Raw genomic sequence first — 27,159 nt, 5'->3', positions numbered from 1 at the left:
CCCGGGGCCGACAGGCGGGCCCCGCGGCGCCGCTTCCGGTGCGGGCCCCGCCCCGGCTGTGGCCCCGGCTGCGGACCAGTCCGAGCCGCTGCCGCCGCGCCGCGGCCAGAGCCGATGCCGCCTCGGCCGCTGCGGGTCCTGGAGCGCCCGGCATAGGTAAGCCGCGCGGGCCCGGGTCCCTCCGCCGCGCGGGAGCAAGGGCTGTAGCAGGTGGGGCGGAGGGAGGAGAGGGAGGCAGGTGTGCAGGGGTAGACGTGGAGGCGCCAGCGGAGGAGCGCGGGGGCTGCGGGGCTGCGTCGGGAAAGTGAGTGCTGGGAAGAGAGCGGAGACGCCCAGCGCCCATTAGGGTGATTGGAGTTAAAGGGATGAGCCGAGTAAAGGCCCGCAGGACTGAGGAGGCGAGAGAGGTGGGATTGGGCGATCCGAGAAGAGCCCGCGGGTTGGCGGCGAGGGCTTGGTAGAGGTAAAAGTGCTAGGGCTGGGGTGGGGGCAATAAAGAACCGGGGCGGGGGAGTAACCGGGAGGGAGGGATGGGGCTTGAAGGGGACCGAGGCTGGAGAAATCGGCGGCGAAGGTAGAGGGAAGGGTTCAGAGCTGCGAACAGTCCGTTGCTTCGGGTGGTCCGGGAACTTTAGGGGAAATGGGGGAGGGGGCCGTGTGAAGGGATGGAGTGGCCGAGATATCCGAGACAAGTTTCTCAGTGTAGGTAGGTGGTATTGTTGCTTGGGCCCACTGGCTGCTTAGGAACGGGAAAAGATGGGCTTTTGGGGGGTGGTGTGTGTATTGAAATCATTTCATTCTTACTAAAGAGGCTGAGACACATCCTCCTCTGCTGGGAACAGCATACAGAAAAGATGGTGCCACCAGAAGCAGTTTGTTCAGTGACTGGCAGGACTTGGTTGAAAAATTTCCTGCTCGTTATTGTAACGATTATAAATAAATTTTAAATGGTCAACGAATTATTTCCTTTATTCTTTTGTTTAATTTTCTTTGATGCAAATTGTTTTTATTTTAAATGAACACCTTGGCAAACTGGATTTAATGTGGGTGTAAATCTTTTTCTGTTTTGTTACACTATAAAAAGGGCTAAAGCAGAATGAAATTATGCTACAGGCATAACACACTTTCTAAGGGCTAAGAGAGAATTAAAGGTAGTAGGAGGCAAATTGGAATTTGACTCTTTCTCAGAATACAAAAGGCAAAAGCAGTGCTTCTAAGATAAACAGAAAATTCGACTTTTATCTCTATTTTATGCCTAGCTTTAAAAATTAGACCTTTTTTTCTCTAACCCATTACAATATTTATAAATGCAAGCAGTTTTTATTGGTAGGGATGTGATTGCTTCCCCATGAATTTTTGAAGATGCTAGGCATTTAGTTTTTTTTAACCTTTCCACCCAATCCTAAAACAACGGAACAATGCATATATCAAGTCCCAACTTGTTCAGTGCATTCTCCTTTCATGTGATGATAACATTGTACGCCATATTGCAAGCCCTGTTCACCTAGATTTTGCCCAGGCATAGTAGTAATCCCCATTCAGTTATGGGTCCCTGCCGAGAAAACAACTCAAGTGACCATTATTGGGGGTAGGGACTTGGAGAGAAGGGACTGTGGAGTGAGAGGAAGAGAGCCTGGAAAACAGGGGTGTGTATTTGGAGACTGATTGGTAAGAAGGCTGATGAACCAGTCCCCAGAATACTTTTGACCTAAAAGCCTTTTCTTTTTGTATTTGTCACAGAATATAGTAGAAGTGAATCAGAAAGAAAGGGGATGTGAAGCATTTACTTGGCTGTTTATAAAAAAGAACCATTAACTTCTTTATATAATATTGATATCTGTTTTAAATTGATTAACTTTAAAACCTCCAGAGGAATTCTCCCATGTGTTCTTGCCTCCTTGGGCGGGGGGCATACATTCTTTTGTTGTTGAAGTTGGATACTTTTTGAGGCTATAATGTTCAGTTGGCATGGCCTAGCCCACTTGTACAGCAGGCTGGCAGTTTGATCTGGAAAATTTGAAAAGTTTAGATTCAAGAGCAGTTTGCTAATTTTTCTTTTCTATGGAAAAAAATCATTCTGTCTGCCTGATAGCTCTGTGTCTAGCTTGGATGGTAATTTCCTTCTCTAATGGGCTTGAGAACATAAGCAGTATTTTCTCTTTTGTAAGCAAGCCCTTCTTTTCCTTTATTATTATGGTTTTCATACACACAACCTTTTTGTTGTTGTTGATAATCTTCACCCGAGGATATTTTTTCCATTGATTTTTAGAGAGAGTGGACAGGAGAGAGGGAAGGGGGGAGGGAGAGAGAGAGAAAGAAAGAAACATTGATGTGAGAGAAACTCATAGATTGGTTGCCTTCTGTACACACCCCAATCAGGACTGGGGATCAAATGAATCTGAGACCCTTTGTACAATGTGAACCAGTTGCCTTTCCAGTAATAAACAGATTAATGTTTTGTAATGCTGAAGGAGAGAGATCAGAACACAGCTGTTTATAGACTTGATTTTGTCTGGATTTACTTCTTTTTAAACCTGCAGTACATCACTACTGAGATTCATCCCATATTCCCCTCTTAAATTCTATTCCTCTTCTTCACACCTTTCCCTACTTACCCACCCATCCCTGAAACTCCCACCACTCACTCATCTTAAAATTCAGATTTAAGAGCATGTGTTTAGTGTTCAGAACTCATACCCTTTACTGGAGAAAAGAAAGCCTTTTATATCTGTTTTACATAGTTGTTTTTTTTTTCCCCTTTTTTCTCCTTCTTTGTGGTTTCTATTAATCACTTAAGGTTTAGAACCAGTGTGCCTGCTGGGCTGTGCCCAGGTTCAGAGCCATGCCAATCGGTGGGTGAAGCACTTGAGGCCCTGATGGAACCGCTGCAGCAGCAGCCACCGCAGCAGCAGCCACCAAACCTAGCTCCTCTGGGAATGGATGCCAGAGAGAAGCAGGGACAGCAGATAAGAGAAGCCCAGTTCTTGTTTGCCCAGAAGCTGGTCACACAGACTCTCCTTTCTGCCACACCTGGGCGGCCTTCTGGCAGCCCTTCCCTGGGTCCCTTAGCCAGAGTTCCTCCAGCCACAGAAATGACCCGAGTTTTTGAACGGAGCAACGCAAACTCAGAGCCTAAGGAAGAGGAGGGAGGCTTGGAAGATGAGGATGAGGATGATGACATTGTAGAGGCTGAGAAAGAGGCCCAGGCTGCTTCAAAATATTTTCATGGGCAGAAAGTTGTTCGCCAAGACCCCAGAGTGGCACCCAAATCTGGTCTCCTTCCAGCACCAGGGCTCCCACCACATGGACAGCAAGCTCAAGAAGACCATACCAAAGATGTTGCCAAGGCCCCACCTTCAGTCTCCACAGCGGGGCAGCCAGGCTGGAATCAGGATGAGCATCTCAAGCAGGTCAGTCTTTCTGTTGTGGGGGTCATTTGTTCTTCCTAAAGGCTAGCCAGGGAGGGGTACTGGACTGTCAAGGACAGAGTCTGTGCCAGTCTATGCCTTCTCACCCTACTTCAGTGACCAGCAGCCTAGGCATCATCTGACTTTAAATGTTTTCTTGATTAAAGCAAAGAAATGTGTAAGGTACTGCTCATATAGATTGTTCCAAGTTTGAAGTAAAAGAATGTCAATAGAATCTCTCTCTCTCTCTCTTTTTTTAAAAATATATTTTATTGATTTTTTACAGAGAGGAAGGGAGAGAGATAGAGAGTTAGAAACATCGATGAGAGAGAAACATCCATCAGCTGCCTCCTGCACATCCCCTATTGGGGATGTGCCCGCAACCTAGGTACATGCCCTTGACCGGAATCGAACCTGGGACCCTTCAGTCCACAGGCCGATGCTCTATCCACTGAGCCAAACCGGTTTCGGCTCTCTCTTTTTTTTAAGGAAGGATATGGTTCCAACAGTTAAGAGGGATATCTAAAAATGAGATGCATAACTCTAATTACAGTTTTTCTAGTAATAATGTAAAAGAACAATCTTGCCTAAGACAGTTTCTTAGCTCCAGGCTAACCCAGGATCATGCTCTTTTGTGTGTGTGTTTTTGTGTTTTTTTCGGGGGGAGGGGATCATGCTTTTTAAGGACAGTTTTGTTGTTTTGCCGCTAAATGTAGCTGATAAGAAGAACTTGCATTGTTTATGTTTTCTAACAAAGAGCCTTGTAGACAAGATTTCATTTCACAGGAAAGGGCAGACCTCAAAATTTCCATTTTAGCCAAGGCTAGCTTGTGATTTTTAAACATAGCTGAGCATTAGTATCATCTAGGGAGCTTTAAAAAAAATATAGCCCTAGCTGGTTTAGCTCAGTAGATAGAACGTTGACCTGCAGACTCAAGGTTCCCGGGTTCAATTCTGGTCAAGGGCACACGCCCGGGTTGTGGGCTCAATCCCCAGTGTGGGGTGTGCAGGAGACAGCCAGTCAATGATTCTCTCATCATTGATGTTTCTATCTCTCTCTCCCTCTCTTTTCCTCTCTGATATCAATAAAAATATATTTTATAATACATATATCTAGATTACAGGGTCCTAATGAATTATATCTGGAGATGGAGCCTATGGAATCTGTTCTCAATCCAGCCTTTGATTCTAATTCCTCTTTTCTTTCTGACCTTCAAAGCAATTTTTCCTCTCACAAAGAATGGGAGCAAAGTTAAGTTGTTCCAGGTAAAGTGACTTATTGGTGCTTAGGCAGGGAGCTCATGATAAAGCTAGTAATATCTGCATATTCCCCATAAGCACATACTCTTCATGTGGTCCAATGGTACTGTTTAGGAATCAGTTTTGAAAAGCTGTGCATTTTCACGGGCAACTAGAAGTCACATAAGGAAAGTTCTTTGGAACCTGAGAAATCAGACTCTTTGTATAAAGGAACCTGTGCAGTTCATCTGAGTTTATAATAGCGGTGTTGGCAGATTTCCAGAGCCAACAAAGTGGGGTTCAACTCCCATCTCTTCCATTTATTACCCTGTAATTTTTTTAAAATATATTTTATTGATTTTTTACAGAGAGGAAGGGAGAGGGATAGAGAGTTAGAAACATCAATGAGAGAGAAACATTGATTTCTCTGGGGATGGGCCTGCAACCAAGGTACATGTCCTTGACCGGAATCGAACCTGGGACCCTTCAGGCTGCAGGCCGACGATCTATCCACTGAGCCAAACCGGTTAGGGCTACCCTGTGATTTTAAAAAAATATACATTTTTATTGATTTCAGAGAGGAAAGGAGAGGAAGAGATAGATAGAAACATCAATAATGAGAGAGAATCATTGATTGGTTGCCTCCTGCATTGAACCCGCAACCCAAGCACGTGCCCTGACTGGGAATTGAACCATGACCTCCTGGTTCATAGGTCGACGCTCCACCTTGGAGCCACACTGGCTAGGACTCTTTTTTTTTTTAATATATTTCTTTATTGATTTCAGAGAGGAAGGAAGAGGGAGAGAGAGATAGAAACATCAATGATGGGAGAATCATTGATTGGCTGCCTCCTGCACACCCCCCACTGGGGATTGAGCCCGCAACCCAGGCATGTGCCCTGGCCGGAATCGAACCTGGGACCCTTCAGTCTGCAGGCCGACACTCTATCCACTGAGCCAAACTGGCTAGGGCTGACTAGGACTCTTCATCTCTCTGAGCCTGTGTCTTCTCACAGATTTTTAAATTTTTTAGTGGCTTAAAAGGGAAATTTTATTGTAGTCACTGATTGTGAAATGGCAATCATAACACCCTTATGAAAAATTTACAGAAGTTATCAAACTTACTTGCTAACAGATATTTAAATATTTTGTGAATTTACTTGCCAACAGAAGAAAAAAAATTTAGAAGGTGAGTAAAGGCATTTTATGGCTTCATAATGTTTTCATTCTCCAGTTGACATACCTTTTCGCTTGTGTGATCCAATGCTGAACTCAATGGTAAAGAAGTGCCACATTGTGAGTGACTGAACACAAGCAGAAGAGAGTGCAGAGTGTACCAGGGGACATTAGCACATCCTGACAGGTCTCACGCGTGAAAGATGGCACCTTCTTTGTTAATTGAAAAGAAATGTAAAATGAGAGAGATAGCAAAAATATATATATATATTTTAAGTATATCTTTATTGATTTCAGAGAGGAAGGGAGAGGGAGAGAGAGATAGAAACATCAATGATGAGAGAGAATCATTGACTGGCTGCCTCCTGCACGTCCCCTACTGGGAATCAAGCTACAACCTAGGCATGTGTCCTTGACCAGAATTGAACCTGGGACCCTTCAGTCCACAGGCTGATGCTCTATCCACTGAGCCAAACCAGCTAGGGCTAGCAAAAAATATTGATAAAATAAAAGGTTTCTGGCCTTTCTCTCTTCTCTTTCCTGACTTATGACAGCACACTGTAATGCTTTACAGACTTTGAATTTTCATGTATTATTCTGATACAGTCTGTAGGGAGCCTAGAATGGGCTGCTGGGGAGAGTCTGTAACTGAAAGTTCTTTCATTCGAAGGACTTCTATCAGGCCTGCTGTGGGAATAGGAGGACAGGAGTATGTCGTGAGGATTAACTGAGCTAGCATTCGGTTGGTAGTAGTGCTCCAGGGGCTCTTTTTTTCTTTTTTAATCCTCTATTTCCCCCATTAATTGTTTTTAGAGAGTGGAAGCAGGGAAGAGAAACATCAATGTGAGAGAGACTCATTGATTGGTTGCCTCCCATTGGCACCTACCGGGGCCAGGGATCGAGCCTGCAACTGAGGTACGTGTTGTTAACTGGGAATCAAACCCTTTTGTCAGCAGGCCAACGCTCTAAATACTGAGCAACCAGCCTGGGTTCCAGGTGCTCTTTAATGATATCAGTGCCACCTCTGCTGATTCTGTACAGACCTGCTCTGAGGGAAGATGCTGAGACACACCAAGGTTTTCCCTCAGATCTCCAGGGAGGAAGTGACAGAGATAGGACAAGGATCAGAAAAGCCCAGCTTCCACGACAGCAGCAACCTGGCCGCCAGCCCAGACCTGCCTCCCAGCTGATTGCTCTGGTTTAGCAAAACATCTGTGAGTTGCCAGCAGCCCCCACACTGCTAGGTGGTTGGCAGGGTTCCATGCTGGCCGATGAGTCAGCTTATAGTGGGATCCCGCCCTGACAGCACTGGGAAAGTTCAGGCCAGAGCGTCTGGGCTGCCCCTGCCTTGGCAGCTGGCCAGCCTTCGCGTGTGTGCAGTTGTTCTTAGAAAGTGCAGCCGCGTGCGAGGAACAAGTGGAACTCCCAAGCCTGTCTGTCTTCAGGAAGTGCGGCAGGTGTTGAGGTCAAGCCATTAGAGCTTTGAAAAAAAGATTCTTCAGAACTGGCGTGTGCATGCACACGTGCACTCAGTGGCAGGCACCCAGCGCTGTTTTCTAGACAGCAGTAGCCCCATGGCTACACAGCTCAGTGCTTGGGGGGACTGGTTGTTGGCTTCTGAAACTCTGAGTTCATTTTAAGCCTTTGATGCATACTCACTAATTATAGACTGCCTGGCAGAGCACTGCCAAAATGTTTTATAAATGCCAGCTTAGCCGAGGCCTTATCTCACCCCCTGAATTTACCTTCCCCCTGGATCTGGAGATTAGGAATTGGGTAACAGGGACTTAAATACCTTAGACGTGTACCTTTTTTTCCTTCTGAATTTAATTTTACAAAATCAAGTTGGTCTGTGCCCTCCTTTTTCTGATCCTACTTTTGAAGCAGTAAACAATGTGGGGATTTAAAAACCTTTCATAAGTTGTGCTTTGAAAGAGGGGCTAAAAAGATAATATTGGGAGAGCCTATAGAAACCATTAGGATCCATGAGACTTTTTTTTTTTTAAGTGTTCAAAGTTTTTTGTTTCTTAAGCAGTTACTTAGTAGAGAACAGAAATAAAGGATCTCTTGTTCCAGTGATTATTACAAAGATTGACACAAATGATCTTATTGTTAATGTGCTGCAGTGTTCATTTTGTTCTTTGACAAAACAAACTTTTAGAGAGGCTTCTCTGGGCCAGGCCTGTGCTCCATGGACCAAGGCATGCTTCTCCCTCAAGGACCTCATCATGGTCTAACAGAGGCAGTGTGGGAACCTCAAAAGGGGTTGGGTTTTGGGTTGCAACAGTTTCACTCTTTCTTGAGTCAGCTGAAGCCCAGCTGCTCACTCTGGGTTATGCTACAGATACTTTAATTTTTAAATTTTTTATTTTTTAATATGTTTTTATTGATTTTAGAAAGAGAGAGGAAGGGAGAGAGAGAAACATCAACGAAATCTCTTTTTTAGAACATGTGAAGTCAAAATAATTTAATGAATTCTCTTTGAAAAGACTTTTAGAAAATATTGCTTCTGAAGCCTGGATCCTTAGAAAGAGTGTAGGATTCTCTGACACTAGAGTGATGGCAAGGTGAATAATGCCACTGAGCCCAGGGTGCTAAAGCCAATCAGATTTCAGTGGGCAGAGTAAATAATTGTAAAACAAGTCAAGAGACAAAGAGCCGAGTGGCTCTTCTCTCAAGGGAGATCAGAAGAGCCCTGTCAGCATACAACTGACTGGGGGCTATTCCTGGCCTTCTTAGGGTTGGTTTTCTGTCCTCCTGAAAAGAGGGTAGTACAGGCTTTGTTTGTCTTAAGCCCATTAGTGGAGCCTGGTTTCCAAAGGGAGCATAGAATCCCTCCCATAGAATAGAAACATGAGTGATGGCTTGATAGGCATGTGGGAGCCAGAGTGTGGGGTCTGATTTTCTGCATGCTTTTGGCAGTCACTTCAGTTACTGAGTAGGGGAAAAAAAGGATGACTGACTGCTTGGTCTCGAGAAACTGTTACAAAGAGTCCCTCTAAGTAGTAAGGTGTGTTCTCTTGGGTTCAGCCTGCTTTTCTTGGTGCATACTGCATGTCTTTGGAACATAAGATGCTTTTTGTAAAGATTGTGCCAACTATTGCCTGGAAAAAAGTAAGGTTAAGCCCTAACCGGTTTGGCTCAGTGAATAGAGTGTTGGCCTGCAGACTCAAGGGTCCCAGGTTCGATTCCGGTCAAGGGTATGTACCTTGGTTGCGGGCACATCCCCAGTAGGGGGCGTGCAAGAGGCAGCTGACCGATGTTTCTCTCTCATCAATGTTTCTAACTCTCTATCCCTCTCCCCTCCTCTCTGTGAAAAATCAATAAAATATATTTAAAAAAGTAAGATCAAAGCTTTCCCCACTTCCTTTGTAGGATTATCTTGCCTGCCTTCGCATCTAGAATCACAGTGAATCCATCTAGGTCAGTGGTTTTCAATTGGAGGTGATTCTCCACCTCTTCCTAATTCCAGGGGTTGTTTGGCAATGTCAGGAACATGTTTGGTTAACATGACTGGGATGAGGTTGGGATTAGGGCATGTGCCACTGGCCAATGGTGGCTAGAGACCAGGGATAGTATTAAACAGCCTACAATACACAGGACAGTCTCCCACAACAAAGAATTATCTGGTCCAAAATGTCCCAGAGGATGGTAAACCTCTCCCACCATCATCAGGGAATGATTTTAAAGATATTACACAGATGCGGTGTTATTTGTTTTGATTTATTTTATTAACTCCCTTCCTCCCAAGGTATAGCAAGCAACTAAAAGCCATCTTCCTGTAAACACAAATGATAATGTCTCTTTATATTTGCTAATACCCAAGCTTGTTGGCCATTTATCTGCACCCTCTCAGTCATTTCAGATCTTCCTAAAATTTCTTCTGTATTGGATCCATTAGACTTTTTCCCCAAGAGTTCAAAATTATCTGGAATCAGACATTTTGATATATTTTTTCATTAAGCTCTAGATCAGCGGTTTTCAACCTGTGGGTCGCGACCCCTTTGGGCAGTGATGGCGAACCTTTTGAGTTCAGCGTGTCAGCATTTTGAAAAACCCTAACTTAACTCTGGTGCCGTGTCACATATATTTATTTTATATATTTAAATGCCATTTAACAAAAAAAATCAACCAAAAAAATTAGTTCCCGTGTCACCTCTGACACGCGTGTCATAGGTTTGCCATCACTGCCTTTGGGGGTCAAACGACCCTTTCACAGGAGTCGCCTAAGACCATCGGAAAACACATATAATTACATATTGTTTTTGTGATTAATCACTATGCTTTAATTATGTTCAATTTGTAACAATGAAAATACATCCTGCATATCAGATATTTACATTACGATTCATAACAGTAGCAAAATTACAGTTATGAAGTAGCAACGAAAATAATTTTATGGTTGGGGGTCACCACAACATGAGGAACTGTATTAAAGGGTCGCGGCATTAGGAAGGTTGAGAACCACTGCTCTAGATCCTATGTTTAAAAAATAAAGATATCAAAGGTGGAAGAAGAATATGAGTGTGGCCCTAGCCAGTTTGGCTCAGTGGATAGACATCGGCTGTGGACTGAAGGGTTGTGGGTCAAGGGCACGTACCTTGGTTGCAGGCTTGATTCCCCAGCCCTGGTTGGGATGAGTGTGGGAGGCAACCAATTGATGTGTCTCTTTCACATCGATGTTACTCTTTCTCTCTCTCTCTCTCTCTCTCTCTCTCTCTCTCTCTCTCTCCCTCTCCTCCTCCCTTCCACTCTCTAAAATATCAATGCAAAAATATCCTCTGGTGAGGATTAACAAAACAAAAGAATATGAGTGTGGGTCATTGGTGGTGACTGCAGCTGCGCCACCGCTGCCGCCGCTACCATGGCCTCCGGTAGCAGTGGGCTCGCCGCCGCCCTCCTCCTGTCGCGTCCTTCCTCTTGCAACAGAATGGAATTCGGCATTGTGCCTATGTAGCTTCCCGGAAACATCTCTACATTGATAAAAATACAAAGGTTATTTGTCAGGGTTTCACTGGTAAGCAGGGCACCTTTCACAGCCAGCAGGCATTGGAGTATGGCACCAAACGTATGGCACCAGACTCGTTGGAGGAACCACTCCAGGGAAAGGAGGCAAGGCGCACCTGGGCTTACCGGTCTTTAATACTGTAAAGGAGGCCAAAGCACAGACAGGAGCGACAGTTTCTGTCATTTATGTCGCTCCTCCTTTCGCTGCTGCCATTGATGAAGCTGTGGAGGCGAAATGCCCTTGGTTGTGTGCATTACTGAAGATATCCCACAGCAGGACATGGTACGGGTCAAACACAAAATACTGCGCCAGGGAAAAACAAGGCTGACTGGGCCAAACTGCCCCGGAGTCATCAATCCTGGAGAATGTAAAATTGGTATCATGCCTGGCCATATTCACAAGAAAGGAAGAATTGGTATTGTGTCCAGATCTGGCACCCTGACTTATGAAGCGGTTCACCAAACAACACAAGTTGGACTGGGGCAGTCTTTGTGCATTGGCATTGGAGGTGATCCTTTTAATGGAACAGATTTTATCGACTGCTTGGAAGACTTTCTGAATGACCCAGCCACAGAAGGCATCATCCTGATTGGTGAAATTGGTGGTAATGCAGAAGAAAACGCTGCAGAATTTTTGAAGCAACATAATTCAGGCCCCAAAGCCAAGCCTGTGATGTCCTTCATTGCTGGCTTAACGGCTCCTCCTGGCAGGAGAATGGGTCACACAGGCGCCATTATTGCTGGAAGAAAAGGTGGCGCAAAGGAGAAGATCTCTGCCCTTCAGAGCGCAGGGGTTGTGGTCAGCATGTTGCCTGCACAGCTGGGAAACACCATCTACAAGGAGTTTGAAAAGAGGAAGATGCTATGAAAGGGAAAACAGAAAGTGCCCTAAGCCTGCGGAATGAATCATTGTGCAAAGTGAACCAGTGGCAGTTGCTTGTGTTGTGCACTGCCAGCCTGTGCCTGTCCCTGGGCTCCACACAGAGGGAAGCCAAAACAGAAACAAGGCTTCGAAAGTTCTGTATGTTCTCACCTCGTGTAACGGAGACAGACAGCCAATAAATCTACCATTTGATCTGGGGGAAAAAAAAAAGAATATGAGTGTGAAAGAACTTTTTAAAATTAACTTTATCATACAAAAGTTAGGTTGAATTGTCATTAGCATCTGAATACTTTTTGGAGCTATAACTTTTCAGTCTTTATTACCTTTGTAGGTTAGATGCTCCATAAATCCTAGACACTACTCTAAAACAACTTTTTTTCTCTAGAGCTGTGACCAAATTCTAGTATTCTAGAATTTTCTGATACATTGTAGGATTGTGTGAGCTGAATCCATTGCACTTTTGTAACTGCTTCTTCAATATTAAAATAGGGATGTGTGCATATTTCTTCTTTAGGTAGAGGTAAACTTTATTTTTTTTTATTAAAGTCTTATAAATACAAAATCAGTGACTTGGGTCCTAATTCTTGCACCCATGTCCCAAATCTCATGCTTTCTTAATTTTTAGGGACTTGCTGTACTAGTGAACTTCCATTTCCCTGACTCTTTGGACTGACTCTCTTCTGAAGCCTTTTCCACATTCACAAATGTTCTGCTATTTCCCAAATTTAAAAAAACAACAGCTCCTTAATAAATCTGCCTGATTTGATTGTTATAAGGAAATGAGAGGTCACTTAAAAATCTTTTCCTTTCAGCTTGTTCTATAGTCCTGTCTACTCATTCCCAACAACAAAGCTTTTCAGAGGAATTGCTTGCACTTTGTCACCTCCTACTCACTCATCAACATTCTTCAGTCTGGACTCTCTCTTCCATGTCCCTGAAGTTACTCTTCATAAGGCTGCCCAGTGACCACCATGTTGGTAAGCCCAGCCTGCCCTCACTTCATTTGATCTCTCAGCATTATCAGATACAATTGACCCCTCTCCTTAAAACATTTCCTTTTGCTTTCTAGAGCCCCACTATTAGCTTATTTTCCTTATCTCTTTCTTTTTCATCTGACCTAGAACTCCAAGTTTTCCAGGGCTCAGTCTCAAACTCCCTTCTCTTTATGTTCCCTCTGGGCAATTTCTTTCACTTTCATGGCTTTAAATACTACTCTGTAAGCCTTTGATTCCTGTACACATTGTTTGAGCCCATGTTCCAATGGATATATTCCCACCTTTTTTATGTATTTATTTATTTATTAAAAATATTTTTATAGATTTCAGAGAGGAAGGGAGGAGAGAGAAACATCAGTGATGAGAGAGAATCATTGATCAGCTGCCTCCTGCACGTCCTCTACTGGGGATTGAGCCTGCAGCCTGGGCATGTGCCCTGACCAGGAATCAAACTTTGACCTGCTGGTTCATAGGTCATTGATCAACCACTGAGCCCCACCGGCCAGGTCCCACCTATTTTCTTGACATTATACTTAGATGTTTTATTGGCATCTCAAGTTTAACACATATAAAATTGAACACTTGGTTTCCACCTTACTCCCCCACAATTATTTCCTCCTTTATTTTTCTTCTCTGCAAATACATTTCTATTGAGTTGGTTATTCAATCAGAAACCTTAGCATTTACTGCCTTTCATACCTCTTACTCTGTTATTCCATCTGGAGATGTTCAATCCATCACAAAGTCTTATCAGTTGTTCCATCTATAGTAAATATCTAAAATCCTCCCACTTCTTTTGTCCCCACTATCACCTACCTAATCCAAGCTATCTACCTACTGCTGTAGATATCAACTAGCTTGACTTCCCTCTCCCTTCTAATTCTAAAGGCCCCAAATCTGCATAATCTGATCCCTGCCTGCTTCTCCAGCCTTATTTTTGCCAATGTCCTAACCTATCACTGTGCTCCAACTACCCTGGCCTTTGTATATGCTACTCCTGCCTAGAGCACTCCTCCAGCCTCTTACCCAGACTTAGTTCTCACTTTAACATCACTTTCTCACTTCCTGTCAAGATGGCCAGATATGTACATGTGGTACTGGTATCCTCCCACAACCATGTCAAATTACAAATAAACTATAGAACAACCATTATTCAGAACTGCGTGAAATCTAGCTGAATAGAAGTCCTACAACAAGGGATTTAAAGAAGAAGCCACATCGAGACTGGTAGGAGGGGTGGAAATGCAAGAAATGGGCTGGTTTCACATCCATGTGTGGTGGATAAAAATCGGGAGGTATATCTTGGCTAAAGGGGTACCCCCTGAGGAGCAAGGGGTCCCAGCCCCACACCAGGCCCCAAGCCCAGGGTTCCAGTGCTGGGAAGAGAAGTCCCCATAACTTCTGGCTGTAAAAGCCAGTGGGAATTAAAGCTAAGTGAGACAGAGGGCTGCTGGAGTCCCAGACAGTCCTTTTAATTTTTTTTTTTTAATTGGTTTTAGAGAGAGGAAGGGAGAGAGAAACATTGATTGGTTGCTTTCCATACTTGCTCCGACTGGGGATTTAACTTGCCACCTTTTGGTGTATAGGACGATACTCCAACCAACTGAGCCACACCAGCTAGGGCAAATGTTCCTCTTAAAGGGCCTGCACATGGACTTACTCTGACTCACTCTTTCTGAACTCCAGTGCTGGGATAGCAGCTCAAAAGGCACCAGGGACATATGGGTAGAAACTGAAGTGTTTGGCATCAGGATGAGAGCTGGGGGAGGCAGCTCTCTCCCAGACAAAAGTAGTGGCAGAGGCCATTGTTTCTTTGATGAGTCCTTCCCCCACAGAGGTGGTAGGCGGGCACCATATCTGAGTCTCCTCAACTTGGCTTTCACTGTTTGCCCTGGTGAATCCCTGAGACCCTGCCCTACCAAATTTGTGGGCCCACCCAGGTTGTTTCCACTGCCTTTTCCATATGCGTTACCCATCTTGGCTTGCACTTCACACTTTCCTAAAATCTCTCAAACAAGTAGCATCTAGCTACACTGTGCCCTGTACCTCTCACAAAGTAGGTGTCCCAGGCCCAGCACTAGCAGCAGCCAGCCATAGTTTGCAGCTTGGCCTCTCCTGGGCACCTCCAAGCCCAGCACAAGTGGCAACCATCTATAGATCACTTTGTAGCTCAAGCCTGATGGCCCTGCTCAAGCCAAGTTGCAGTGGGTAACCTTGACTGCAACTCCTGGGGGATCCCAGAGCCAGCCAGTGCACCCAGTGGGTAGCTTCAGACCATGTTGAAACACTACTTGACCACCTTTACTATGACACACTGAGGGGTGGACTAAGGGGATACCACAGCCCCTCTAAAGTAAGTCCTACTCTGTGGGGTGGGCCCCGCACAGTTGATCTTCCAATATCAGTGGTCACAGACAGTCCTTGCAGCAGATGGGCCTCGAGATGGCTGTGCCATTGGATCCTACAGGACACCTACTACATTAGGCCAAGTCCAAGGAATGTAGCAGCTCTACCTAATACATAGAAAGAAACACGTCCCAAATGAAAGAACAGAACAAAACTTCAAGAAAAGAACCAAACAAAGTGGAGACCAGCAATCTGCCACATTCAGAGTTCTAAACACTGGTTATAAGGATGTTCAATGAATTTAAAGGAAGAGTACTTGAACTTAGAACTTCAGTAGCATAAAAAAGGACATGAAAATCATAAAAACCAGTCAGAAACAAAGGATACACTAACAGAAATGAAGAATAATTTACAGGGAATCGAGTAGAGTCAATAAAGCTGAGAATCAAATCAGCAATTTGGATTATAAGGAAACAAAACAACCAAACAGAGCAGCAAAAAGAAAATAGAATCCAAAAAAATGATGATGATGTAAGGAACTATGGAACAACTTCAAACATACCAACATTTGCATCATAGGACTGCTGCAAGAAGAGAGAGCAAGAAATTAAAAACCTATTTGAAAAAATAATGACAGAAAAAGTTCCTAACCTGGTGAAGGAAATAGATATACAAGTCCAGAAAGTGCCAAGAGTCCCAAACAAGATGAACCCAAAGAGACCCACACCAAGATACATCATAGTTAAAGTGCAAAAGATAAAAGACAAAGAGAATCTTAAAAGCAGCAAAAGAAAAGCAATTGGTTACCTACAAGGTCAGAAGGAATTGGCAAGAAGTATTCAAAGTGATGAAAAACAAGGACCTACAACCAAAATTACTCTACCCAGCAAAGCTTTTATTTAGAATTGAAGGACAGATAAAGAGGCTCCCAGATAAGAAAAAACTAGAGTTCATCACTACCAAACTAGCATTATATGAAATATTTAAAGGTCTTCTTTAAGAAGCAGGGGAAAAAAAGATAAAAAATATGAACAGTAAACCCTTGCCAGTGTGGCTTAGTTGGTGAGAACGTTGTCTCATGCACCAAAGGATTGCCGGTTCAATTCCTGGTCAGGGCATATACCTAGGTTGTAGGTTCAATCCCCAGTGGGGGTGCATTTGGGAGGCAACTGATCAATGTTTCTCTTATACATCAGTGTTTCTCCGCCCCCCCCCCCCCCCTTTGAACAATAAAATGGCAATAAATACATATCTATCAAATGAATCTAAAAAAGCAAAATAACTGAAGAAGCAAAAAAGAAGCAGGCTCATAGATATGGAGAACATTTTGATGGTTGCCAGATGGGAGGGGGTTAGGGATATGAGTGAAAAGGTGAAGGGATTAAGAAATACAAATTGGCCCTAGCCAGTTTGGCTCGGTGGATAGAGCATCGGGCTGCGGACTGAAGGGTTCCAGGTTCAATTTTGGTCAAGGGCACATGCCCGGGTTGCGGGCTCGATCCCCAGTGGGGGACGTGCAGGAGGCAGCCAATCAATGATTCTCATTATTGATGTTTCCATTTCTCTCTCCCTCTTCCTCTCTGAAATTGAAATCAATACTATATTTTAAAAAAAGAAATACAAATTGGTAGTTACAGAAGAGTCATGGGGATGTAAAGCACAGCAAAGCGAATATCTACAGTAATAAAAGAGAGACGCAAATGGCAGTACCTTTGTGACGCCCACCAGCCAATCAGGAGTGTGTATGCAAATTAACCCAACAAAGATGGCGGGTTAGTTTGCATATGCAGGTGCCGAGTGGTGGGGTGGGACACTTGCATCTTCACCATGGCAACAATGCAGGTGTTATGCACTGCCCCACCCTTTCTGGGCCTCTGGGTAGCATGGGAAGGCAAAAAGGAGGCTCCGGCCAGAGCGAAGGCAGTGCTGGCAGCCAGGGGAAGGAAGGCCCATTCTTGCACGAATCTTCGTGCATCAGGCCTCTAGTAGTCAATAATATTCTAATAGCTACGTATGGTATCAGAGGATTACTAGATTTATTGGGATGAACACTTGGTAAGTTATATAATGTCTAATCTCGAGTGTACACCTGAAACTAATAATGTATGTCAACTGTAATTGAAAAATAAAAAATAATTTTAAATTAAAAAAATTACTTCTTCAGAGGCACTATCTTTACCTTTAGGGTAGACTGAACATTATACTTTTACTAGAGGCCTGGTGCATGAAATTCATGCACGGGGGGAGGAGGGGTTGTCCCTCAGCCTGGCCTACATCCTCTCACAATCCGGGACCCCTCAGGTAGGGTCCTTAGGCCTGGTCAGTGATCAGGGCCTATTGGGGCTTTCTTTGTCCCGGCTGCTGGCAGCTGGCCCTGCCCCCACCGCTGTCACTGTTTGTCATCTGTGCGGCGCTACCCCCCATCTTCCCTGCCACTGGTCACCTCCCTCTGCGGGCAACAGGCATGGGGTGCAATTGCTTGGCTGGCATGGGCCTCCCTCTGCAGGGTGATTGTGGGGCCCCCCGACCAATCGCATCACACCAGCCTTGGCTGGCCTGGTGCCAGTGCATGTCATAGCATGGTCTTCCAGATGGTCATTCTGCTGTTGGGTTGTTCGGTTGATTTGCATATTGTGCTTTTATTATTATAGACTAGTAGCCTGGTGCACGAAATTCGTGCACATTGAAAGGGAATTAATTAGAAAAACATAATTTGAACTCACTTTCTAATATCAATAATTTGTGAGCGTGAGGCAGTCCGCGTTTCTGAAATTCAATGACATGAATTTTAGCTATTTGCCAAATAAATGGAATTTACAGATATAATTTAAAAGGGCATTCAGCTTAATATTAAAAACTCTGGCTACCAAGTCAGGTCTGTTTTCAACTTTTTGCCAGCGTTGTAAATTGTTTGCAATATCTGCCCATTTGGGGTTGCATGTCATGGTTATAAATAAATCGGGCTTGCCATACCTCGTTACAATTGCCATAGCATCCTGATATCGCTGCTGCATATTTCTGGGACTACCCTCAGAAGATGATGGGAGTATTATTATTTTACCAATTGGCACATTGTCCTTTTCAGATCTAGATTTGAGATAATCCATCAAACCACTATATTTTTCAACTCTCAACTTAGATTGGTTTGCTTTGATGAATTTATCCGATTGGCCTCCATTTTTTAATACGAATCCACGATAAACTGTTGAGTTAATTTTCCTGCATTTAAAATAGGATTAAACGTGTCCGGCACAGAGAGATGAAATCCATAATACTGCATTTGTGTGACTCGTGTCCTTACATTTTGTCTAGTATTATTGTCAATGACGCTGTTGTCTCTGAGTCTTAATGCAATATCTGTTCCCCAGCCTTTTTCACCATGTGGAAAAAGAATAGGATATGTCATTGCATCTAATGTAGAAAACAGGATATTGATTTGTTTCATTTTAGTGGCATTTGGATTATTGGGATCTGGTTTACAATGAATGAGCAAGTCCCTTTCAAAAGGAGGTTCTCCATCTTCGTTTCTGAATATGACAGCAACCTCGGTTACATGGGGAGAATTATATCTACCTGGGTCACTGTTACGATCGTATTTAATTGCCATTGTTAACCTCTGTGGGAGCAATAACTTTTGCTGCTGCTTCAGATTGGGCTTCCTTTTCTATCTCATGTAGCATCTTGTATGATTTTGTTAATTCATTTATTTCATGCATGAGGTTGTTGATGTTGATCATGAATCTTTCTGAGCAGCCCTGGTTTTCTGGCATTCCTAATCTTTTACTTGTAGCTTCAGCTGTATCCAAAATACAAAGTTGAGCAAACTTCTGAGAAACACCATCCGAAGGATGTAAAGTTCCAGTACGGTGATAAACTTGTCTGTGTATTCTAAAACAGTATGGCCCATATCCTGATGGCAATGCAATATTTGCACCCATGGAAGCAAAAGCAAAAGAACTATTTATGGATCGAATATTTTCCATGAAATTTTTACTGTCAGAATCTTTGTTTGTCATTAATCTTTTTAAATATGCCGGTAATCTGGAAAATGTATATCATTTGGACAGACTTTCCCTTTGCTACAACATTGAGTAAATTTCCAATCTCTGATGGTTTTTCATCAGAGAAATTTAGTGATAGGCAAAATTCACATCAAACAGTCATTCCACCACAACTATGTTCGAGGATTGCATCCTCATGTATTCCATTTTCGCTGAGAAGGCAGTTCCTACCGGTATTGGTAGTACTTGTTGATGACTGTTCTCTAGACATATTCTGTCGTCACCACCACCTTCTTTCAACTTCAAAGGCACATTGGTCTTTAGACATTTTCTGTCGATGACGCTGATGTTTTTTGGCTTCAGACCAACGTTTTTCCAGTAGCTGCTCTTCAGATACATTCTGTCGCAGGCACCGCCTTCTTTCAAGATCAGACGCACGTTACTCTGCAGACATTTTCTGTTGGTAATGCCGGCATCTTTCGGCTGCAGAGCTACGTTGTGTCAACAGTTGTTCTTTAGACATAGTCCTACCTCTCTACTGTCACGGTCTGAGATGCAGGTGAATGAGAATCCTGGTGTTGGAGACCAGGTGTAAGCTGACATGGTCCTTGCACCTGAAGGGGCTAGCAAGGCTGGGACCCTTACCCACACAGTTTTCCCAGACTTGTTTGGATGGCGGTTATCAGTAGAATGAGAGCAACCTTTGTAGAATGAGAATAGCCTTTCATGGCTTACCAAGAAGTCTGTAACTACTTACTGAGATTTGCTGTACCAAGAATTTGTCCTTCTGCTCTATGTCTCCCTTAGAGATTAAGAGGAACAAAGAATACATTCCTCTTGACAGACCTCCTATTCAGTGTTTTGTGTATAAAAGGCATTGCGTGGTTAATAAACTTACTGCAGTTCCTCGATTGATCTGTAGTCCTCCCGATCCTGCTATCCTATCTTTCTTTCTTTTCCCAATTCCCACCTCCCTACCTCAGCCCAGTTCAACCTGTCAGGCTGGTCCTGACATCCTGGCTGTCAGGCCGCTGAGAGCTGTCTGACCAATGGCTGATTGTGGCTGATTCTGTGGGGGTGGGACTTCCTCCTCCCTGCTGTCAGTTTCCACAGCTGTGATGAGGAAGCTGGGGTGACAGAGGGAGCCGTGCCCTCCAAACTGCCCTCTCTCTCGCTCTGCTCTATGTCCAGCAGTCTCCTGCTCTGCCAGGTCCTCCAAACCTCCCGCTCTCCGCCCGCTCCTCTCCCTCTCTGCTCTCCGCCAGCAAGGTCCCAGGAGCCCACGGGCATGGCTAGGCATGGGCAGCCTTGCCTCCCAGACCAGCGAAGGTCCTGGGAGCCTGCAGCTGCTGTTGCCTCCTGGGGTGCCTGACACCTGGGTATGCAAATTAACTGCCATCTTTGTCGGGTTAATTTGCATAGTCACTCTGATTGGCTTGTGGGCGTGGCTTGAGTGTAGCAGAGGGGTGGCTAATTTGCATGTTCCTCTTTTGTTATATAGGAGGATATTTGTGTGGTTTGTTTGTTATCTCATTCGTATACTAGATGATAAGCTGTAAGAGGACAAGGACCATATCATTATCATTGTATCCCAGTACTCGGCAGAGTGATGGCAGATAATAGGCGCTGAATAAATATTAGGTTCTTCTACTTTTAATTTGTCTTGTTTTTCATGTGAATGGCACCATTTTGTTTCTTCAAAAAACCAGATTTTATTTTCTAGAGCATTTTTAGGTTCATTACAAAATTGAGCAGAATGGCCCTAGCTGGTTTGGCTCAGTGGATAGAGCATCAGCCTGTGGACTCAAGGGTCCTGGGTTTGATTCCAGTCAAGGGCACATGCCCAGGTTGCGTGCTCGATTCCCAGTAGGGGGTGTGCAGGAGGCAGCCAATCAATGATTATCTCTCATCATTGATGTTTCTATCTCTCTCTCTCTTTCCCTCTCCCCTTTCTCTCTGAAATAAATAAAAATATATTTTAAAAAATTGAGCAGAATGTGTACAGTGATTTCCCATATACTCTATGCCCCAACATATGCATAGCCACCCTCATTATCAAATCTCCTCAACAGAGTGGTGATACATTTGTTGCAATTGTTTAACCTATATTAACACATCATTATCACCCAAAATCCATAATTTATATTAGGGTTCACTGTTGGGGTACATTCTTTGCATTTGAAAAAGTGTATACTAATATATCTCCACCATTATAGTCTCATACCTAAGAGTTTCACTGCCTAAAAATACTTTTTGCTCAACTCTCTCCCAACACTTGGCAACCTAATCTTGGCAACCATGCTGTTGCCTTGGAATTATATAGTATGTAGCTATCTGAGATTGGCTTCTTTCACTTAGTAATATGCATTTATGATTCCTCCATGTCTTTTCATAGCTTGATAGCTCATTTCTTTTAAGGGCTGAATAATAGTCTGTTGTCTGGAGGTACTACAGTTTTTCCATTTTACCAACTGAATGACATCTTGGTTGCTTAAAAGTATTTGCAAGTATAAACAAATCTAGATAAAATATTTGTATATAGGTTTTTGTGTAAACATTAAGTTTTCAACTCATTTGGGTAAATACCAAGGAGCACGATTGCTGAATTGCATGGTAAGAGTACAGTGGGGCCTTGACTTACGAGTGTCCCGACTAATGAGTTTTTCGAGATACGAGCTGTCTCTCGGCCGATTTTTTGTTGCGAGCTAAAATTCGGGTTACGAGCCTGCTTCAGACACCCCACTGCTAGTTGGCGCAGTGAACGTCACAGTGAATGCCACAACATCAGCCCAGCATCACGTGTCTCACTCGTTCACTTTTTGATTTGGCATACGAGTAATTTGAGTTACGAGCTCCATCACGGAACGAATTAAACTCATAAGTCAAGGCCCCACTGTATGTTTAGCTTTGTAAGAAACTGCCAAACTGTCTTCTAACATGTCTGTACCATTTTGCATTCCCACCAGCAATGAAAGAGAGTCCCTGTTTTTCCACATTCTTGCCAGCATTTGGTGGTGTTAGGGTTTGGGATTTTGGCCATGCTTTCTTTTTTGTTTTTGTTTTTTTTTTAATTAAAATTTGCATTGAGATAATGGTAGATTCACATGTAGTTGTAAGAAATAATTTAGAGAGATCTCTGTACACTTTGCCCAGTTTTCCCCAAAGGTAACATTTTATAAAATTATAGTAAACTATCACAACCTGGGATTTGACATTGATAAGATCCATTGCTCTTATTTAGGTTTCCCAAGTTTTACTAGTACTTTGGGTGCGTATTCTGTTTTTAATTCTATTCAGTTGTATGTTTAACACATCTGAAATTCTCATTACTTGATAAATGCATTTGAAGCTGTAGATTTTTGTTAAGGTCACACTTTTGCTCTATCCCATAAGATTTGATATGTAATGCTTTCATTTATTAGTAAACATTTCTTAATTTTATTTGTGATTGCTTCTTTAACCCATAGGTTGTTCCAGAGTGTTTTTGTTGTTGTTTTGTTAATCCTCACCTGAGGATATTTTTTACATTGGTATTTTTTTAGAGTGTGGAGGTGGTGGTGGGGCAGAGAAATATCAACGTGAGACACATTGATTGGTTGCCTCCTGCATGCATTCCAACTGGGGGCAGGGATTGAATCTGCAGTCAAGGTATGTGCTGGTTAAGCTACCCAGTAGGGCCAGTGTTTATCTTTTTAAAAAAATTATTTATGTACTAGAGGCCCAGTGCACGAGATTTGTGCACTGGGTTTGGGGGGGGGGGGTCCCTAAGCCTGGCCTGTACCCTCTTGCACACAGTCCGGGACCCTTGGGGGCATGTCAGTCCACCTGCTCATGGCCCCTTACCACTTGACTCACTGCTTCTTAGCGCTGCCACGGAGGCAGGAGAGGCTCCCACCACCACCACTGCGCTCGCCAGCCATGAGCCTGGCTTCTGGCTGAGCGGCACTCGGGACTAAACTGGCAGTAGGACATCCCTCTCACAATCTAGGACCGCTGGCTCCTAACCGCTCACCTGCCTGCCTGCCTGCCTGATCGCCCCTAACTCCTCTGCCTGCCAGACTGATCACCCCTACCTGCCCTCCCCTGCCGGCCTGATTGCCCCTGACTGCCTCTGCCTCGGCCCCTGCCGCAGTAGCTTTGTCTAGACCGGACGACCAGAAGATGTCCAGTCGACCCGGTCTAATTAGCATATTACCCTTTTATTAGTATAGACTAGAGGCCCGGTGCATGAAATTTGTGCACACGGCGGGGGGGCATCCCTCAGCCCAGCCTGCACCCTCTCCAAACCGGAACCCCTCGGGGGATGCCAATTTAGGCCTGATCCCCCCGGCAGTCTGACATCCCTCTCACAATCCGGGACCACTGGCTCCTAACCACTCACCTGCCTGTTGGGCTGATCGCTCCCTAACTGCTCCCCTGCCAGCCTGATCACCCCCTAACTGCCTTCCCCTGCCGACCTGATCGCCCCTAACCGCCTCTGCCTTAGCCACTGCCACCGTGGCTTTGTCCAGAAGGACGTACGGAAGATGTCCGGTTAATTAGCATATTGCCCTTTTATTAGTATAAATATCTTAAGCTCTAAACATGCTTAGATAACTGGTATGATGTTAGTTTTCTGAAATTTGTAACGATATCCTTTGTATGATCAATTTCTTTAAACTCTCCATATGTGCTTGGAAAGAATGTATATTCTTTTTTTTTTAAATATATATTTTTATTGATTTTTTACAGAGAGGAAGGGAGAGAGATAGAGAGTTAGAAACATCGATGAGAGAGAAACATCGATCAGCTGCCTCCTGCACATCTCCCACTGGGGATGTGCCCGCAACCCAGGTACATGCCCTTGACCGGAATCGAACCCGGGACCCCTCAGTCCACAGGCCGACGCTCTATCCACTGAGCCAAACCGGTTTCGGCAGAATGTATACTCTTTATTTGGTAGATATGGGTTGTAAATCTTTCTGTTGGATCAAGCTTATTATTATTTAAATCTTCCTAATCCTTTATAAGTTTTGTTTGTGTGATCAGTTTCAGAGAGGTGAATCAAAATACTCTAGTTTAAGACTGGCCTTGTTTTGATTAGTGTATTTAACTCATCTTCCTTTTTTTTTTTTTTTTTTAAATTAAATCTTTATTGTTCAGATTATTACATTTGTTCCTCTTTTTTCCCCCCATAACTCCCCTCCTTCCAGCTCCCACCCCACCCTCCACCCTCACTCCCCACCCACTGTGTTCATCCATAGGTGCATGATTTTTGTCCAGTCACTTCCCGCATCTCCCACACCCCTTTTTCCCCCAAGAATAGTCAGTCTATTCCCTTTCTATGTCCCTGATTCTATTATAATCACCAGTTCATTCTGTACATCAGGTTATTTATTCACTTGATTCTTAGATTCATTTGTTGATAGATGCATGTTTGTTGTTCTTAGTTTGTATCTTTACCTTTTTCTTCTTCTTCCTCTTCTTAAAGGATACCTTTCAGCATTTCATATAATACTGGTTTGGCGGTGATGAACTCCTTTAGCTTTTCCTTATCTGTGAAGCTCTTTATCTGACCTTCAATTCTGAATGATAGCTTTGCTGGATAAAGTAATCTTGGTTGTAGGTTCTTGGTATTCAGCACTTTGAATATTTCTTGCCATTCCCTTCTGGCCTGCAAAGTTTCTGTTGAGAAATCAGCTGACAGTCGTATGGGTATTCCCTTGTAGGTAATTGAGCCTCTTTCTCTTGCTGCTTTTAAGATTTTCTCTTTGTCTTTTGCTCTTGGCATTTTAATGATGATGTGTCTTGGTGTGGTCCTCTTTGGATTCCTTTTGTTTGGGGTTCTCTGCGCTTCTTGGACCTGTAAGTCCATTTCTTTCTCCAGGTGGGGGAAGTTTTCTGCCATTATTTCTTGAAATAGGTTTTCAATATCTTGCTGTCTCTCATCTTCTGGCACTCCAATGACTCTGATATTAGACCGCTTAAAGCTGTCCCAGAGGCTCCTTACACTATCTTCACACTTTCGGATTCTTTTTTCATTTTGCTTTTCCAATTGGGTGTTTTTTGTCGAATCTTTGGTTTGATTATTGTACTCCTCTGGTCTGCTATTGGGTATAATATTCTTTATTTCAGTCCGTGTATGCTTACTTTCTAATTTCTTTATCGTAGCATCGAGGGTCTCATTAGTTTTCGTGAGGCTCTGCACAAATTTATGGCAAGCCCTCAAAATTGCGATTCTTAGCTCCATATCCTCCATTTCTGTCATGTTTTTTTGTCTCCGCATCTTTTATGCTTTCTTGGTGCACCCCCTTGTGGTCTCTGTGCGCAGTCTTGTTCTAGCCAAGCCTTAATTGTTGTAGTTAACACTAGAGGGATTTGACCCCCAGGCCGACTGGCTATAGGAATCAGCTGTATGGAAAACGTCTGCCTTCTGGGGAGGTGCTAATCCAGCCTTTGCCTGAGGCGATCGGCAAATGGCTGTGCGCAGGCTTTGGGCGGGGCGGGATCAACAGGGCGGGCGGAGGGAGCAGTTATGGCCACGCTCAGTCCCGTTCCCAGAGGCTCTGCTTCTCAGAACCCCGGCAGCCGCTGCAAACCTCGGAGAGAAAGCTGCCCTCAGGTTCCAACTGATGCCGGACAATCCCGCTTCTCCCGTTTGAGTCTGGGTCCCTAGAGACTCGCCCGGATCTGGAGCCCAGAGTCTGAGACTCACTCCCGACAGAAAACGACAACCGCGCCCTCAGCCACCAGCCGGCTTTGCGCGCGCACCTCGGTACCTTTGTATTTTCCACACTGCGCCGCCTCTGAGCCTCGATTTGCTGTTCTCTTTCCTTCTAGTTGTAGAGTCTCTCTTCAGCCAGCCTTCCTGTGGTTCTGGGTGATGTCCGTTCAGTCTTTTAGTTGTATTTTTGAAATGGTTGTTTGCGGCAGCGGTCTCCGGTGTTTACCTACGCCGCCATCTTGGCTCCTCCTCTCTTAACTCATCTTCTGATGTACATTTTTTCTTACACATTCCGTCTTTTTTTTTTTTTTAAATATATATGTACATATATATTTTATTGTATTACAGATGTCTCCCATTTCCACCCTTTTACCCCCCTCCTCCCACTCCCTACCTACCCCCAGCTTTTCACCACCCTATTCACATTCCAGTCTTTATGAGATCACATTTAAAAGACCTATAATCTCTATCTTTTTTATTAGGTTAATTTAATTAGGTTAGTTATTAGGATTAATGATATATTTGTTAGTTACTTTTATATTTTAACTTGCATTTTTGATTTTTTAACACTACTTTGAAATAATGCTAGGAATTCTAGTTTTTCTGCCAGTATTTTACTTTCAATTTGTTTTAACCCCTCCTCCAAATTAGTCCCTGTGCTTTCCCTATGGTCAATATTTATTTAGACTTCCCAGGAGTTTACCCATTTCTTTTCTCATCATTACTTCTTATATGCCCCTGTTTCCCTTTGGGCTGGCTCTGTCTTTTCCTTTTTTACTAACTCTTTTAGTGATTTGTATGTAGTAAACTCAGTCTTGGTATGTCTGAAAAGAATTTTTAAAATTTATACCTTTATTTTGCCCTTACTTAAATTATACTTTTATTTTGTACAATTATTTGTAGCTTTAGATTCTAGTTTGACCATTAGTTTTCTTAACACTATAATGATAAGATTCCATTATCTCCAGCAACTATTTTTGTTGTTGAGAAGTCTATTTATTGTAACTCTAATTGTCATCTTTGTGAATCTTTGTCTATCTTGGAGCTTTAAAATATTTTCTTTTTGACTCTGTTTTTTGTACCGACCACAGTATTTTAGGTTTGGACTTAATTTTATTTATCCCACTTGGACCTTGGTCTGCTCCTTCAACCTGATATGTGTTTGTGTGTGTTGGGGGAGTTGGGTAGTTCTTTCATGACTGCTTTTTTTTTTTTTAACCATTACAATAATAGAAGTATTTGAACCTTCTCATTCAATCTTTTATGAAACCTTTTCTTTTATAACCTTACTAGAGGCCCAATGCATGAAATTCATGCAAGAGTAGTCCTTCCTTCCCCTGACTGCCTGCACCAGCTTCTCTCTGGCACCCAGGACCCAGGCTTCCCTCCAGCCGCCGGCAGG

General features: G+C 43.6%; 1 protein-coding gene and 1 pseudogene across 1 annotated transcript in view; both read left to right on the top strand.

Moving 5' to 3' along the window:
* The window catches only part of ARID3B (AT-rich interaction domain 3B), a 68,681-nt gene continuing 41,522 nt past the window's right edge, over positions 1–27,159 (top strand). The window contains exons 1-2 of the mRNA XM_070430370.1: positions 1–156; positions 2,798–3,410. Coding sequence (XP_070286471.1) covers positions 2,877–3,410 — 534 coding nt within the window. The 5' untranslated portion in view covers positions 1–156; positions 2,798–2,876. The remainder of the gene's footprint in view (positions 157–2,797; positions 3,411–27,159) is intronic.
* LOC139005218 (succinate--CoA ligase [ADP/GDP-forming] subunit alpha, mitochondrial pseudogene) lies at positions 10,678–11,914 on the top strand (annotated as a pseudogene).

Source organism: Myotis yumanensis, unplaced genomic scaffold (genome assembly GCF_028538775.1).
Source record: "Myotis yumanensis isolate MYYU_CA2020_CCGP unplaced genomic scaffold, mMyoYum1.0.hap1 SCAF_1, whole genome shotgun sequence".
Taxonomy (NCBI): Eukaryota; Metazoa; Chordata; class Mammalia; order Chiroptera; family Vespertilionidae; genus Myotis; species Myotis yumanensis.
The sequence above is the reverse complement of the archived record's forward strand: the minus strand, read 5'-3'. Positions and strand labels throughout refer to the sequence as shown.